This window comes from Protopterus annectens, chromosome 9.part0, assembly GCF_019279795.1.
Source record: "Protopterus annectens isolate FY-2018-M chromosome 9.part0, PAN1.0, whole genome shotgun sequence".
In the NCBI taxonomy this organism is placed as follows: domain Eukaryota; kingdom Metazoa; phylum Chordata; order Ceratodontiformes; family Protopteridae; genus Protopterus; species Protopterus annectens.
The window spans coordinates 162,880,534-162,899,430 of record NC_056743.1 but is presented as its reverse complement, the minus strand read 5'-3'; the positions used below and the strand labels follow the sequence as shown (position 1 = coordinate 162,899,430).

The 18,897-nt window shown below is 40.5% G+C and overlaps 1 protein-coding gene across 3 annotated transcripts in view; it reads left to right on the top strand.

The window, feature by feature from the left end:
* ACP2 (acid phosphatase 2, lysosomal) overlaps positions 1-18,897 on the top strand; it is a 658,601-nt gene that overhangs the window by 482,160 nt on the left and 157,544 nt on the right. For all 3 annotated transcript variants that reach the window (XM_044082703.1, XM_044082705.1, XM_044082704.1), the window contains one exon: positions 13,336-13,425. In XM_044082703.1, coding sequence (XP_043938638.1) covers positions 13,336-13,425 — 90 coding nt within the window. The remainder of the gene's footprint in view (positions 1-13,335; positions 13,426-18,897) is intronic.

The following is an 18,897-nucleotide window of genomic DNA, read 5'->3' as shown; positions in this document are numbered from 1 at the left end:
CAATTCGTATCTTCATTTTAAAAGTGGTCATCCTTTTTTTCAGAAAAAGAACCTTGTTAAGGGACAACTTGTACGTATTAGCAGGATGATATCCAATGACGAAGATTTTTTCATTGAAAGTAACAAGCTTTTAGTGATGTTTAGGGACAGGGGATATCCTCAGGGTCTTTTAGACGAAATGTTGGATGTAGTGGTCCAGGGGAGAAAGGATAAGTTTGCCCCTATTTTAGGACAAGAATCCCCGGATACCACGAATACAAACACGTTGAATCAAAGACCTGACAACTATGGTGAAGCTTTTATATTTGATTATTCCGGTGACTCAGGTGTTATAAAAGAAACTGTTACCAGGGAATGGGACAAATTTGTTGAACTCTCCGATTTAGAGTTTTTTAAGAATAAGTCTTTAAGATTTATTTATAGAAAGGACCAAAACTTTAAACAACTTTTTGAGTTTAACCGATCCAACCCAATCCAGGGGGTGGGAAGAAGGCCAGGGACCTTCAAATGTGGAGCTTGTTCCCAATGTACCTTTATAGCTAATCGGACTAATATTTACCTCCCATCCAGGGATAGGCATTTGGTGACTGATAGTTTTTCCAATTGTAATACGCAGGGTGTTGTTTATATTGCAATATGCAATTTTTGTAACTCATTTTATGTGGGGAAAACTGAAAGAAAATTGAAGAGCCGTATATATGAACATCGTTATGAAATCAGAAAACAATCTAATAAAAACGCATTATATAGGCATACTTTAAAATGTCCCCAGGCTTCGTTTTTGTTTTTTGTGTTGGAAATTGTTCCAAAAGAATTAAGGGGTGGTATGTGGGAAGCAAAACTTGAATACAGGGAATTGTTATGGCAAATAGTGTTAGACTCCACAAAATTTCCAGGTTTAAATGACACACTTTCAATTTCCTCTGTGCTCAAGCTTAGAGCAGAGAAATTGTGATATCTAAACATGCCACTGGGTGGCAATGTTGTATAATATTGGACAGTTTCTTGGTTGATAAAGGACCTTTTAACTAAAGTTTTTTACAATACTATTTTAGTATTTTTATACATACATAATTATGTTATTTTTAATTAATAATTATTTCCTTAGGCGTATAATTATTTTAATTATACTTGTATTGTAATATGTTTTTGTATCTACGGAAATTATTTGAAGTTTTTAAACCTACCATACAGCTTTTTATTGAATAATTGATTTATTTTAATTGTTTAACCACATGTATAAAAGTTACAATTACTGGGTGGATTGTATTACTTCTGATGAAGACCTTGATTTTAGAGGTCAAAAACGTATCCAGTTTTGTGGTGTTAAGCTGTGATTTTGCTATTTGGCGTTTGTCTTGAATAAACAAAGATTTACCTACAGGTTTCGTACCTTCATTTGGATTCCACAGCAAGCTTTTAGTTTTTTTGTTTTTTTGTTTTTCTAAGACTAGAGCTGGTTTTGCCACTACAGTTTTGCAGGGCCTACTAGCTTCTTCTAACCCTGTTTAACTCCACCACCCATCCTTAGCTTTGGGATTCAACCCAAGTGTGATGACTGCAGCAGGGTAACACGATGAACATAGTACAGTTTTGTACCTACCATAAATGTAGATGTTCGAGTGTTCACCCTGCTTAAGTCCAGGTTACCCTCCCTGCATCCCCTCTGAACTAGCAGGACTTATCTATACCATTCTATCCTATACAACCTCTGTGGTGTATTTACTTGTGCCTGAAGGTATTGTTTTATTTTTATATGTATTTTTTTATATAGCAATATATATATATATATATATATATATATATATATATATATATATATATATATATATATATATATATATATATATATATATATATATATATATGTATATATATATATATATATATATATATATATATATATATATATATGTATATATGTATATATATATGTATATATATATATATATATATATATATATATATATATATATATATATATATATATTGCCTAGCTATTGGGGCACCTGACATCTGGGGCAAGAAAACTGAAGAAAACGTGGGATACCTCTTATATACCCTGGCACACTGACATCAGGAAGAAGCGACAGCAACCGGCCTTGGACCAAGACTTTGGAACTCAGGCCAACTGCAGGACCACCTGACGGCAGGATAACCCAAGTGTGATGACTGCAGCAGGGTGAACACTCAAACATCTACATTTATGGACCTATAGGCCACAAAATTTCCAGGTTTAAATGACACACTTTCAATTTCCTCTGTGCTCAAGCTTAGAGCAGAGAAATTGTGATATCTAAACATGCCACTGGGTGGCAATGTTGTATAATATTGGACAGTTTCTTGGTTGATAAAGGACCTTTTAACTAAAGATGTTCTTCAAGGATGCATCTGCAGTCCTTACAAATGGGTTGTCCTGTCGTCAGGCAGCCCTTCGGTCGGCCGGATTCCAAAGTCTGGGTCTGGCTTCGGCTGGTGTCGCACTTCACCCGACGTCATTGCGGCAGTTATTCGGGTATAAAGGCATCAGCCGACGCCATTTTCCTCAGTCTTTCTTGCCGGCGTGGCGCCAAGCAGAAGCTGTTCGCAAGTGCCGGTCGGTCAGATCCAGAGATTACTACTACCGAATACTACTTCAAGACTTCTATAAAGCTAAGTACCCGTTGAGGACTCTTTCTTGCCTCAGCCGATGTCAGAGAAAGTTAATAACTGTTTATCTTGTGGGAAACAAATACCTCATAAAGATTTCCACTCCTATTGCATACATTGTTTAGGCCCAGACCACGTAGCAGCTTGTCTAGCCTGTGCTTCTTTTAACCGACGGACGCTTAGACGCCGCTCGGACTTTGCTGAACAGATTTTCGGCCCGATTTGCCTACATTATGCCATCGGATCCTCCGACTTCAAATAACCAAAAACGCAAAGAAAAGGACCGACACTCGCAGTCCACGGTTTCGCTGAAACGCTGTTAAACAATCCACGAAAGTGTCTCGGTTTTGGCCGAAACCGAGCAAGCGGTTCTTTCTTCAGCCGATAACTTGCCTTCTACCGAGGCCTCTTCTACACTGGTAGAAACGGCTTCTGAAATCCAGCCTTCTGTTGCGATTTCACAGGATTTATCAGACACCATTCCACTAGATATTTCTACCCCTGCACGTGGAGCTGCTAGGCCTCCTCCAGCTATGTCTATTAAGGCCTTGCCAGGGCTAAAGCAGCCAAAACTTCCAAACCTGTGCCTGCCAAGCCCCTCTCACAGGCCCAGCACCAGCTCCCATATGCTTTCTTTGGCACAGGATCTCATCACTTTAATTCGTGGATCCCAGCCTCATCCAGACAGGGCCTCTCTCCCTCCTCCAGAAAAGAGGCCTAGAGCAGAGCTCCCTGAGCCAGTAGCCACAGATGATTCTTCTGATGATTCAGAACATACAGACCCTCCTGAGGCTTCTTATTCTCCTTACGAAGACTCTGATGCTGAGGAGTCCATCCCTTCAGCCTCCTCCTGAGGAATTTTCCTTTGGGGAAACCTTGCATGCTATGAGGGAACAATTTCAGTGGCAGGGCCAAGATTTCTCAGACTCTAGAAAAAGGCTTAGGACCTTTCTACACTTACCACAGCATAGGCCTTTAGCTATTCCTCCAGTTCTATCTGTTGTTGTTGATGCATTTAATGATGCTTGCACTACTCCTGATACTTTACCTCCGGCTCCTGCTAAACCAGATAGGTACTACAGGGTCCCGGACACTCATCACCACTTATATAAGGCCCCTTTTGCAGATCCAGAGACTATCTCCCAGGGCCCTAAAGCTGTAGCAGCTAATTCTTCTAAAACCCTCCCTCTGATAGGGAATCCAGGTCCTTAGAGATGGGGTAAAAGTTTACACCTCTGCTACTTTGTCAGCTAGAGCTTTGAACTGCCAATTTCATATGATTCAATATCAAGAGTTTATGCTTGACCAGTTGACTAAAAAGCTGTCCTCTGAAGAATCTTTAGATAAAAAGTATGTTCAAGAAATGTTACATAACATACAGCAGGTTAGTAACCATTCTTTAAAATGTGGCTATGATGCACTGGAGGCTTCCTTTAGATCAGCCATGACTGGCACAGTTATCAGGAGGCATGCATGGTTGAAAGAGCAGGCATTACGAGACCATGTCAAATCTAAGCTTTTGGATGCACCTATGGACAAGGTCAATTTATTTGGTGCCCCTGCACAGCTGGTTCTGAAAAAGATGGAAGAGAAAGCAAAATCTGTGCAAACAGTAAAAGATTTCTTACAAGTTCAACCTCCAAGGTTTAGCAGGAATTGGCCCTCCAAGAATTGGTCCTTTCCGGACTCCTCTAAGGCACAAAGAGGCAGGAATAGGCGCTCTAGAGGCAGGAACCAATCCAGGGGTGCCTACCGGGGGCGCCAGTGGCAAGGTAACAACCAATCGAGGCACGGATACAGCCACCACCACTACAACAACTCAATCACAATGACTTATGGTGGCACCGCCACCAGGGAACAACTAGAAGCACCCTTAGGCGGAAAGCTAACATTATTTTCAAGAAACTGGCACTGCATTACAAGAGAAAAATGGATTTTGCAGACTATAGACAAAGGTTACAGGTTCCATTTCCATACACTACCAGGAAAGAGAGGAATGCCAAACCTACCACCTTCTCAAAGGGCAGACGCTCTAAAACAAATATCTCAGTTATTAAGAATGCGTGCTGTGGAAAAGGTACCATTTATGGAGCAAGGGAAGGGATTTTACCCAGGCTCTTCCTGGTACCAAGAAAAGAAAACAAATGGAGGCCTATTCTAGATCTGTCCGCTCGAAACACATTCCTCATTGTTCCAAAATTCAAAATGCTGACCCTACAGCAGCGTCTTCCCATGCTGGGCAAGGAGTCTTGGCTGGTAACTCTAGATCTCAAGGAGGCATACCTGCACGTCCCCATAAGACCAATTTGCAGAAGATACCTCAGATTTCTTGCAGGATCAGAGCATTATCAATTCTCAGCATTGCCCTTTGGCTTATCTACTGCGCCCAGAGTGTTCACGAAATGCCTGGCATCAGTAATCGCTCATTGCAGACTTCAGGGAATTCAAATCTATCCCTACCTGGGCGACTGCCTGATACAAGCGGACAACAAAAACAAATTAACAGAAGACTTACAAAGAGTCATCTACCTGCTACAAGCCCTGGGATACACAGTCAATTCAAAAAAGTCAAGGCTGATTCCATCCCAAATAATAACCTTTCTGGGTGCAGAACTGGACACATAAAAACAAATGGCATTTCTAACTGCAGAAAAGAAAGAGCAACTTCCTCTCTATTTCTTGGCATTAACAAAACAGAGCCATCTAACTGCAAGAAAAGTGCTACAAGCTCTAGGCTTCATGGCATCCTGCATAATTCTGGTCCCTCATGCCAGGCTTCATATGAGAAAGCTACAGTGGTACCTAAAGAATTTGTGGTCTCAGCACAAGCACAGCCTGGAAACCAAAATTCCAATGATCCCATGCCTGAAGCAAGAGTTCTTATGGTGGGCTCAGGCCTGTCAATCAAACACAGGACTGCCCTTCTGCAAAAGTCAACCAAGACAAACTATCACGACAGATGCCTCAGACCTCGGTTGGGGGGCACACATGATGGGCAAGTGCATTCAAGGCCTATGGACTCAAGACCAACTGCATCTGCACATAAACCTAAAAGAAATGATGGCAGTAAAATTGGCAATCCAGGCATTCAGACCTCTTCTCCACGAAGGCCAGCTGTTGATAAGGACAGACAACACCACAGTTATGTGGTACATCAACAAACAGGGAGGCACACACTCATACCCCCTATGCCGGCTGGCACTAGACCTATGGGATGTGGCTCTGAGCTACAATCTTCAGTTACAGGCTATTTATGTACCAGGGAAGGAAAACATTCTAGCAGACATATTAAGCAGAACTACAACAGATGCCCACGAATGGATGCTGCATCTGGACATCTTCAAAGCCATCACAAGAGAATGGGGATTACCACAAATAGACTTGTTTGCATCCCCATACAATCACCAGTTGAAGAAATTCTGCACAAGGACTTACCACCCACTTGCTTGGAAGGTGGACTCCCTATCCTTCAGTTGGAAAAGCCTAACAGCATACGCATTCCCACCACTTCCTTTGATGCACAAGGTGCTTCTCAAGATCAAAGAGGAACGTCCGAGGATCATTCTGATAGCACCAGACTGGCCAAGACAACATTGGTACCCACTGCTGAGGAGCATGTCCCGGGAACAAATATGGAAACTGCCCCTGATCCCATTACTGCTGACACAGAACAACTACAACATTCTGCATCCAAACCTAAAAACTCTGCAGCTGACTGCCTGGAACATTACATAACAGAAATTAACCCAAATTTATCCCAACAAGACCTTCAACAAGAAAGAATTATGCAGCAAAATGGAAAAGATATCTCATCTGGAGTGCTGCAAAGGGGCAAGATGTGACACTGGTGAACATAGCCAACATCCTGGAGTACTTGGCCGAGCTCTACCACACAGGCCTGTCCTATTCCTCCATCAAGATACATGCATCAGCAATTTCAGCACAATACAGCTTGGATACTCCTGTCTTCTCGCATCCTCTGCTCAGACAGTTTCTGAGGGGAATTAAAAATGTAAAACCTCCCAGGAAACCTCCATTGCCAGCATGGGACTTGAACTTTGTGCTAGAAAAACTGACTCTGCCACCTTTCGAGCCAGCAGCTACAGCAGAATTGCAATACTTATCCTGGAAGACTGCCTTCCTGCTGGCAATAACTTCAGCAAGAAGGGTCTCTGAACTACAAGCATTAATGGCAGTACAACCCTTCCTGATCTTCCATCAAGATAGAGTGTCCATGAGAACAAATCCTACATTTATGCCTAAGGTGGTATCCAGAGTCTCTTTAAATCAGGCTATCCACCTTCCTACATTCTTCCCCAATCCACAGAACAGCGGAGAAAAGCTCTTACATACCTTGCATGTACACAGGCAATTACGCTACTACCTGGACAGGACAAAAACAATAGAAAACTGACCAGCTTCTGGTAGCTTATGCAACAGGAAAAGAAGGAAAACCAATTTCTAAACAGACAATCTCCAAATGGATAGGAAATTGCATTAGACTTTGTTACTCCTACCATGGAAAGAAAACTCCAGAGAACATCAGGCCTCACTCCACAAGGGCCACAGCCACTACCACAGCTTTCTTACGAGGAGTGGCTACCAAGGACATTATAGAGGCTGCTACTTGGACCTCCGTGCATACATTTGCCAAGCATTATAACTTACCTCTATACTCTAGATCCCGTGCTGGCTTTGCCACTGCTGTGTTGCAAGGGATCCTGACTACACCATAATCTATTCTCTTTTCCTCCCCCCCTAGTTTAGCTATGGTATTCTACCCATTTGTAAGGACTGCAGATGCATCCTTGAAGGACATAGTACAGTTTTGTACCTACCATAAATGTAGATGTCCGAGAGGAATGCATCTGCAGTCAGGATTACCCACCCTCCTTCCCTCTGAGGTACTCCTAGGTACTTACCAATCTTCAGCTAGCTTGGGGATCTATTATGGTGTATTTGTTTGTATATATGTACATACATGTTTATTTTGTGTGTTTGCTCTCTACTATTTGGAAACTTTGGCATTTATCCAAAGTTAGCCTACCAAGAGGGCACCTGGCATCTGGGGCAAGAAACACTGAGGAAAATGGCGTCGGCTGATGCCTTTATACCCGAATAACTGCCGCAATGACGCCGGGTGAAGTGCGACACCAGCCGAAGCCAGACCCAGACTTTGGAATCCGGCCGACCGAAGGGCTGCCTGACGACAGGACAACCCATTTGTAAGGACTGCAGATGCATTCCTCTCGGACATCTACATTTATGGTAGGTACAAAACTGTACTTTTTTTACAATACTATTTTAGTATTTTTATACATACATAATTATGTTATTTTTAATTAATAATTATTTCCTTAGGCGTATAATTATTTTAATTATACTTGTATTGTAATATGTTTTTGTATCTACGGAAATTATTTGAAGTTTTTAAACCTACCATACAGCTTTTTATTGATTTATTTTAATTGTTTAACCACATGTGTAAAAGTTACAATTACTGGGTGGATTGTATTACTTCTGATGAAGACCTTGATTTTAGAGGTCAAAAACGTATCCAGTTTTGTGGTGTTAAGCTGTGATTTTGCTATTTGGCGTTTGTCTTGAATAAACAAAGATTTACCTACAGGTTTCGTACCTTCATTTGGATTCCACAGCAAGCTTTTAGTTTTTTTGTTTTTTTGTTTTTCTAAGACTAGAGCTGGTTTTGCCACTACAGTTTTGCAGGGCCTACTAGCTTATTCTAACCCTGTTTAACTCCACCACCCATCCTTAGCTTTGGGATTCAACCCAAGTGTGATGACTGCAGCAGGGTAACACGATGAACATAGTACAGTTTTGTACCTACCATAAATGTAGATGTTCGAGTGTTCACCCTGCTGAAGTCCAGGTTACCCTCCCTGCATCCCCTCTGAACTAGCAGGACTTATCTATACCATTCTATCCTATACAACCTCTGTGGTGTATTTACTTGTCCCTAAAGTTATTGTTTTATTTTTATATGTATTTTTTTTTATATAGCAATATATATATATATATATATATATATATATATATATATATATATATATATATATATATATATGTATGTATATATATATATATATATATATATATACATATATATATATATATATATATATGTATATATATATGTATATATATATATATATATATATATATATATATGTATATATATATATATATATATATATATATATATATATATATATATATATATATATATATTGCCTACCTATTGGGGGCACCTGACATCTGGGGCAAGAAAAACTGAAGAAAACGGCGTCGGATACCTCTTATATACCCCTGGCACACTGACATCAGGGAAGAAGCGACAGCAACCGACGCCGGACCAAGACTTTGGAACTCAGGCCAACTGCAGGACCACCTGACGGCAGGATAACCCAAGTGTGATGACTGCAGCAGGGTGAACACTCAAACATCTACATTTATGGTAGGTACAAAACTGTACTTTGTGGTGAAGAGGTTTATGTGCCCTTGTGACCTTACAGCTGTGTTGTCTGGATTTCGCCAGCAAGAGGCACCCTTGACAAATTGGTGGGAGAGGAGTGGCCTCACAAATGACAATCCACAGTGCTTCCCATGATGGGTTAGTTAAAGAATCTAAGAACCTTCTCTAGGACAGGAATATTGCGACCCCCCCCCACCCTGTAGTCAGGTCTGGTAGATGATAATCACGAGCAAGTCCCCGGTGGCAAGGTGTGACCCATGTAGCGTGGCAGACGCAGCCTGAAAAAAGCTATATGAAGCTGCTGTATGTGTGCAAGGTGAAGGGTGGGTAGGAGTTAGATGCAGTACCAGTGAAGTGGCAAGGGGGATTGGATTGAATTTCTCCTATCCACTTTGTTTGTTTTTTGGATGATTTTGTATTTTCTCCTGGGGTAAATCTTCAGTATTCCCTTATTAATGTTAATCTTGCAACCATTTTGACTATTGGCAAACCTATTACAGACAACATTTAGTTCAACTTGATGTCTGTACTTTGTTGTGGAATTTATTCAGTTTTAAAATACTGTGTAGCCTTTTCCGAAGACTTGAAACATCTTTCAGAGAAATTCGTTCTCCCAAATTTTAAAATTATGGTTTTGTGTCAGCTTAGTTACATAATGTAAAAAAAAAACCTCTTTCCTAGTAGCTATTTTCTATGTTAATGAGAATTTCTGAGCTACAACTATGGTGTGAGTTCTTCCTGGGCTTATGCAGCACAAAGGATGATTTCCAATTGAATTAAATTGTTTTGTTAAGTTATTTTGAAAATTTGCTATGATCAAATCCATCCATTTAATTGTCTATGTACCGCAAATAAATAAATAAATAAATCAAATCTAGTAGAATCTTTGAAGTATCACCTTCAACATACATCCTAGCCTACACAGTCTAAACTTTTATTCCTTTCTTTTGTTAAAGCTATGCAGTTTAAAAACAATAAGTAAACTTTTAGACTGGTATTTTAATCGTATAAAGAACTGCTGCCACCATATTGGAGAAAGCTGTACCAGGGCCTGACAAACCTCATTTTGCAAAAGCAGTGGCCTGTTTGATTGCTTGCTTGTTTCATTTTGTTTTCATTCTTTCCTTTCTTTCTCTGAAAAAACCTTCCCATGAGCTTAATATTCTAGATCACTACTGCTCCATCTCTGACAAGCCCATTCTGGAAAAGGTTATTGAGAAAGATGTCTGTAAGCCACTTGACACTCTTCTTACAGTCAGTGGGCTTGTGGACCCCTCCCAGTCATGTTTTTTGCACTTGCTATGCCACAGAAACAACTCTTTTAAGAGTTATTAATGATCTCTTTTAGCTAGAGACCAGAGCAGTGTTCAGTGCTGGTCTTCCTGGTTCTCATTGCATTTAATACTGTGGACCATGGCATTCTGTTAGAATGTTTGCAAACTTATTGTGGGATTTCCGCAATGGTTTTAGGGTAGTTTATCTCCAACCTGTCTGGCCATTCTCAAAAGGTGTATTCAGAGATTATTTCATCTTCCTTGTACCCTGTGGATTGTGGAGTTAAAACAGGCTTCTGTCGTAGGCATTTTATTCTTAAGAGCCTGCATGCTTCCCATAGGAGATCTGCAAAGGGGGAGAATCATATGGTAGTTATACAGATCTGCCTCTCCTGTTGTCAAGAAAATATGGCACTTTTGTTTTCCGTAGCTGACAGTTTAGATTATGCACACTGTTAAATCAAAATTGTTGAAACTGAACTCCAAAACTGAGGCCATGACAATTTATGCAACCTTGACATAGTCTTCTCTTCCTTACCCACCTTTATTGCATATGGTGGCAATAAGCTTGAATTTGTTAAGGTGTGCAATCTTGGTGTCATCCTAGACTGCAGGCTAACTCTCTGGGACGAGGTGTCTGCCATAGTAAAGTTATGTTTCCATTTACTGAAAATATTCACTTATTAAACGTATGTTATCTTAAACTGACTTAGCTGTAGTTCTTGCCTTGGAGTCTTCTAGGTTGGACAGCTGCAGTGTCCTTTGCCTGGGACTTCCTAGAACTGAACTTGATTGCTTGCTGATGATGTATAACTCATCATCAAGACTACTAACTGGTACAACACATTAGTCCCTTATTTCTCTTGTTCTTTGCAGCCTGTACTGGTTCTGTGTTTTGTTATAGGATCATGTGTAAGATTGTAATGTTAAGGATTAATCATCTACTCATGACATGGGTCACTCCTACTTGAAGAAATAGGAAGTGCCCTATAGCCCCACCAGGGTTCTGAACATTGCTTTCCAGAGACTGCTGGCAGTCCCATGGGTATATTTTTAATAGTCTTAGTTTCACTTATTTTTCCTACCAGGATCGACGCTTGTGGAATGTGCTACCACAGTGACTTTGGGAGTGCCCATCCCTGATGGGTTTCTGGAGGGCACTCATTATGTGCCTTTTTTAAATGGTTTAAGATTGGGTGAGAGGACAAGGTTTGTTTGATCTGGTTTACTGTTGTGATAAATTCATTTTATTTGACTAATTTGAATAATATTTGTTGATTTAAGTTTATTAATGGTGTTTTGAGATGAAACACCAAAATAAACATGATGTTGAAGTTTTTGAGAAAGCTGCACCAGTCATTGCAGTCATGTTTGTCAGATGTTATAGCTTTGAAGATTCTAAAGCTAAGACAGGTGTTGGAAGTGGAGTCCTAAACAGACCGCTTCATTAGCCCTGACTCTGTTCATACTCCTTTCATATAATTCAGTACTTTGTATTCGTTCTGATGTCAGCACCATATTGACTTGTGAGCCATGAAGAAGATAAGCTTTACTTCCGTATGTAATTGCCTACTATAATTTCAGACAATTTTGGGGCCGTCATCCAGTGATCAGCTACTCTTCCATCTTCACCCAAGGTCTTGTATAATTTTGTTTCCTAATCAGGTTTGAGGTGAGAGGGATTTCCTTTCAGTTTTTGTAAGAAGGAACTGAGGGAGAAGAGGGTCTGCACCATTCATTTGTGTATTCTTTCTAAGTCTGTTATATCCTGTACTTGAAGATGGGAGAAGGGAGGAGGAGGACCCTGAAGACAAATGTTTTGAAAAAATGCTGCCCCACAAGGAAAATTAAGAAGTTTTGTAAGACATTGAATTGTAGTAGGTGCTTCCATAGGAACCAATTTGAAACTTAAATCAGAAGATGAAAAGTTGGTATAAAACAATTCAAGTTTGCTCATGTTCAAACAGTATTTTTTTTTTCTTGTGCCTACCCCATCATTTAAACAACAAAATGTAGGGGTATGTAATCTTGGTGATGCCTGCTTATAGACTTGAAAGGCTTGTTAAGTCATCATTGCAGAATGCAGGATTCTTTTTGATTACATTTTTGTTACAGGAAAGCAGAGGAGTCCCAGCCCTCTATTTCTCTGCAGATTTTTGTTTTAATATTGTTTTTGGTGCTCCATTGCCTGCCAACATTTGGCTCCCTTCAATTAGTTGACCCATTTAATGCTGATGGGGCAAAAGCTATTTCCAGCCTGTTCATTCCATGTGAAGGGAGAGATGCACAAGTGGCTTTCATTCTGGCAGTCATTAGGGCATTTTTGATGCACAGCCCTTACTCAGACTGTCTCCCCTCCTTGGTGATGTGACTGCAAAGAGGCCACCTATGCTCAGTTCTTAATGCACTTTTGCGAAAGCTGCCATTACTGGCTTGGGCAGGCCTGCCCGCTTGCCTCCCCCCATAGCCTGTTCTGTGGGAGACTGGTCTACACCGCTTCCGTGGAATGCCATTACAGGTTAGGAGCCTCCTCAACCTTCCATCCCATGTGAGCGCACTGAAGTAAATCACATGCCTTGTGCCCCCCACCTGGCTCTACCAGCATCCTCAGCAGCTAATCTGTCTTGGGTTGTCTGAATCACATTGCGTCTTTATCCCTGTTTGCTGCACAGAAGGCAGTGATTTGGATAAAGGACAAACTATTTATCTAGTACATCTTTTATTTGATGTTGGAGATGGACCTGACTGCCATAGCTGTGTTAGTGTTGTTTTTCAGAACCCAGTGATATGTTCTTTGTTTTTGCCATTCTCTGTAATTTAAATTCTTGGATCTGTGTAGAAATTTATGTGCAAAGTTCTTTTTTTTGCCAGAAATGTTTGGAACTATGATTGTAAGGAACTTTTTTGTTTTAACTGTAGGAGTTCATGCAGATGGTGGGCAACAAAACAGGTCTCCATACAGTGTCGCTGCAAACCATTTGGAGTATACATGATACCCTGCACTGTGAGGTTAGTATCTCAAGATTACTTAAAGTTGGTATATCCAATAAATTTTCAATGGAGAAATGTGTGCGTGCATGTGTATTTATATTTATGGATATGTACATACGTGTGTGTGTGTGTGTGTGTGTGTGTGTGTGTGTGTGTGTGTGTGTATATATATATATATATAATTGACATTCAAAATGTCGACCATGGGGAACCGGCATCTCCATACAGTGCAGAATGGAAAGATTTCCATTTTCCGTAGTGTAGTGTAGTGCGATCTCGGAGTTGGTATATTTGTTACAGGGGAGATGAGAGCCCCCCACGGGGGGGGGGTGCAAGGGGGCATAGCCCCCCTGCTAGTAGTGTGAAGGTAAGTTATTGTTGTGGGCTTTTTTTATTATATGGTCAGCATTTTGAATGTCAATCATATGGTCTTGTCCATATGGTCTTCGACATTTTGAAATGTCGACCATGTGTAGTAGACCCATATATATAGCGTGTGTGTGTGTGTGTGTGTGTGTGTGTGTGTGTGTGTGTGTGTGTGTGTGTGTGTGTGTGTGTAATGAAAATAAAGAAATAATATACTTGAAACCCAAATGCAGTAAAGATGTGATGAAAAGAAAAAACTAATAAAGCACACTTAACCAGGAGAATAGAATACAGTGCAGACATATAACCTATTACAATACATCTATATACTCATGGTCATTTAATAACTTCAGGTACTGTACTGGCTTGGTGCATGGGCTAGGTGAATGCTGATTACTGCAGGTGGTGGTGAGTGGATGCTGATTAGCATAAGATGGCTGGATTTCAGTTAGTGTAATAGTGGACGAGATGTTAATGCATGTAATGCTTGATGGTTGTTACTGTATATGACAGTGGGTGGATGTTAAGTGGCACATGTGATGGTGGGTAGATGGGGCTTAAGACAATGATTAGATGGCTAGTTACTATAACATGTAGCAACTACTTGTTATTTCTTTAACACTATAGATGTTGGTTAGTAGTAGGACTGAGTGATGGATATAGGTTAGTTCGTATAACTTCATGAATGGTGGCTAGTGCAAATGATATTAAAATGGTAATGTGTATGACACGAGATGTGTGTTTTCCCTGTGGATAGATGTTCCTTTGTGCATGTGAAACTTAAAGGTGCTTAGATTTTGTGACACTGAATGGATTCTGGTAAATGTGTGCGGCATGTTTCTTGTGTGGAACTCTGGATGAATTTCCATTATTGTCTATGGCTAGCTGTATGACATTTTTTACCTGTGGATGTATCTGAATGTATGAATACTAGAGAGTACTTGGAGGCAGTTTATGCATATGACACTTGATTAATAGTATTGTGTCTGTGGTTGAATGCCAGTTTGTGTGCATGTGACTGTAGAGGGATGCTGTTTAATAGGGTTGGTGTCTGTGGCTGGATGGCTTGATGGTCGGATGCTGGTTAGTGCATGTAGTGCTGTATATTAACGGGTTTGTTTGCATGTGGATGAATGGTTATTGGTTTCTGTGTATGACACTTGTTAGGTAGTTACCAATTAGTCCATGTACTTGTTTAGATGTTAGCTGCTTTGTATATGACATTGGATAGGCAGTCATTGCTTAGGTCATGCACACAGGTATTGTGTATGTGACACAATAAATGCTAGTAGGTGTATGCAACACCTTATGGGTATTTGCTGGTGCTTGTGGCTGGATGATATTTTGTAGAAGACTGTGTACAGTAAGTGTAGACTGAATTGATAGTTTTTACTATATGTCCACCTGGATGGATGTTGGATGGAGTGCACAACACTCAGTGGATGGTGGTGACTTCATGTGACACTGAGTAGATGGCAGTTAGCAGAGACAGCACTGACTGGATGCTGGTTTGTATATGACAAAAGAAGGATGCTGGTTACTGAGAGTAGTGCTGGATGGAATCTGGACCATATATTTGATACTAGATGGATGCTGATTATTGCAGATGGTATTGGATAGATGCTGAGCTTATACATATTTCATTGAATAGATAGTGCATATGGCACTTAGCAAGCACTGTACTCTGCACGTGACAATTGACAGATACTAGTTACTGCATGTACTGCATACAAGACAGTGGGCAGATGTAAGTTAATGCATATATTACTGGATGATTGCTGGTTACTGCAGGTTGCACTGACTGGCTAGTGTTGTCACTGGATTGATGCTGATTACTGCATGTGGCATTGGGTGGATACTGATATGATATTGGATGGATGATGGCTACTGCATGTGGCACTGACAGGATATTTACTACTGTATACAGCATCAAATAATGCCGGTTACTCCTTATGATACTAGATGAACACTGGACTGTACATGTGTCATTTTCAACATCTTAGAATGACCGTGTTAGATTTGCATTTTGTTTGCTGTTGTGTTTCTGTTCAGATGGTGTTTAACTTGCATGATTCTTTAATCAGCAGTCTAATCTTTTGTTGAGTTCTTCCAGCCTTTTTATGCTAGGTATTGCTAGGGTTTCTTGGAGCCATTTATTATTCAAGTTTCTGATGAGCAATGGAAACTTGGCATTCTGTTTTTTGTGTGTGTTTGTGATTACCAGTTTATATTAATAATACATCACTTGTTGGCATATGAATTCCATCTTTTAGCACTGTCAATGCCAGCATATACTGAAATTTATGGATTCCGTCTAGTACACATCACCTTAAATAATAGTTAAGAAATGCATCTTTGAATGCTTTGTAGTGAATTTTGATATGCCACTTTGTGGTCAGATGTCTGATTGTCATCTGGTGCTTGAATTATTGGATGGCACTTTATGCTTATGTTTCTGGTTGGCAGGTTTATGTTAACATTTCTGAATGTCTGTGTGTATACAAGTCTGTACATGCTGTTGTCATTTTATACCAGATACCTTTTAGTGCACATGGATCTAGAATATCAGTTTGCCCCAGTTCCTTCCACTAATGGCATGAGTCTTGAGTGCTGTTGTATGGGCATAAGCATTCATATGTACATGTATGTAGTAGTAGTCGGTGTTAGCAGCACTGTGTGACAGTTTGAGTCATTGCTGTTGTCTGTTAGTGACTGTTTGTGCCTGCATGTCTGGGCTGCATTCTATATTGGAAGGTTGTTTCTCTGTCACCGAACGCTGTGTGCCATGCTAAGTGGCTAGTAGAACACCATTTGTACATGGCATTATCTACTGTCTCTGCATGTCGTATAAACTGTGATGATACTGCTCAGTATTACTGCGCTATTTTTAGCCAGCAATTTTGTGTCTGTATCTCAGGGTAGCAATTTTTGCTGCCATCTCTGGGTGACAGCTTGTGCAATTTTTTTCTAGGTGCTAGTTTGCGCTTCTGTCTTTCGCTGACAGTGTGTACTTCTAGCTCTGAATGAAAGTTTGTGCTGCTGTTCTTGATCCTTGGTAGCTTGTAGCAATAGTGGGTGATTTCAGATTACACTGGCATTTGTAAAGTACAGCTTGAAACTTGGCCTCTTGGGGTTTTTTTCTTTCTTTTTTTTTTTTTTTTCTTTTTTTAATCCGGGTAAAGGAATGGATTGTTCAGTGTTATTGCTGCTTTTCAGCAAATCATATTTTGAGGGTACGTTAACTTTACAAATGTGAATATTTGGGGATATCACTATAAAGTGTAAGAAATGGATGTTCCAAAATGATGTCTGGCATGTTTAAACATTAGTACATAATTAGTTTTCTATTTGCTACCATCAGAGTTGAAGAATGAAACAGAATTCAGCTGCTAATACTTTTTTTTCACAACTAGCTTCATATAGAACAAATGTGTAGTGAAGTACAAGAGTATGTAAAACTATGGCATTGCTGCTGTAATGTCCCAGTTGAGTTAGAGATAAATACAGAAAAAGAACAAGAAGTAATATGGTGGTTGAAGTAAAAGTCATGTCTTAGCATAAAGATCTAGTGTTGTTCATTTTCTTGTGATTTCAATAGCTGGGACTCAGATCTGACTCATATTCAGTTCTGGAACCTCCAAACATGTGTCTCAAAAGCTCTGACCCCTCTCCTGCCAGTAATTCCCCCCTTCGTTTTGAATACCCTAGATCTCATTTGCCACTTGAACCGAACAGCTGTGCATTTCAAGGGCTCCAATTTCTCATAATTGCTTTGACGATAAGTCATTAAAAATTTGTTTTATTTCTCTTCTTTAGCTGTTGGTTTGCACCTTCTTTCTTTCCTACCCTTTTGTTTGGATTCTTAAAAAAATGTGTGTGTGTGTCTGTCTGTCTGTGTGTGTGTGTCTGTGCGCTAAGCTATTGGTGTCGTTCAAAGGGGATCCAGTGTCTGTCAGCCTGGGATGACATGCTCGACAAGCCGTGCTGCTTCGCCAGAGATGGCTTGCACCTGTCGCCCTTAGGCTTTCAAATATTGGCCAAGGCTCTTGTCACCCCCATAGTGCCTTTTTTAGGCAAGGCTCAAAAGACAAACCCACCTCCATAAACAACACAAGTAACCAAAAACTAGGGGTAATGCTACTCAATGCCAGAAGTCTAAACCTCAAAATGCACGCACTCGAGGCACTCCTTTGCATGGAGAAAATCGATATCTGTGCAGTAACAAAAACCTGGTTCAAGGCTCCAGAGAGCACCCCAGCACTACCAGGCTACAACTCATACCATACCTTTTGGCTCCAGAACCCGGACCGAAATACAAAAGGAGGGGGTGTATCCATTTTTATAAAGGATACCCACACCTCCAGGTTAGTAACACAGCACAATTCCTCGGAGACCATCCATGTGCAACTAACAGTGGGCAAAGCTGCTTTTCAGATCGTAGTTTGCTACAGATCACCAACCTTGTCTCAGGACCCCCACTCAGCATTCCTGAAAACACTGGAAAATATAAAGGTCCTACCTAACACCATGATATTTGGAGATTTCAACTACCCAAACACTGACTGGGATAACTACTCAAGTACAAACTCCTTTGCCCAACGCTTCGTAGAGTTTATAAACTGAAGCGCCCTGGAACAGCTGGTCACCACACCCACAAGAGGTGACACCATATTGGACCTGATCATCACCAACATGGGGGATCAGTGCTCCACACCAAAGGTAAATCCCCCGCTGGTAAGATCAGATCATAAACTAATCACACTGGACATCCACATCCCGACCCCCACCCCCATTCAATGAAACCACTGTGAAAAACTTTTCAAAAGCCAACTTCACACTTCTCAAGACTGAGGTGGAAAGTTTCAAAGCCCCCTTGCTAAAAGATAATGCTGCCCAAACCGCAGAATCTTTTACAAATGCATTCTATGAGCACCTACAGGAATGCATGGATCGAGCCATCCCAAGTAAAACCAAAACTCACTCCTCCAAAAAGAGGAAACCAGTCTAGTGGTCCCCAGCCATAAATAAGCTATACAACAGAAGGAGGAAATTATTACATGAAAGAGCAAAATCCCAAAAAGGAAAGGCATCACTGATCAATATTAGCAAGAAACTACGATCCCT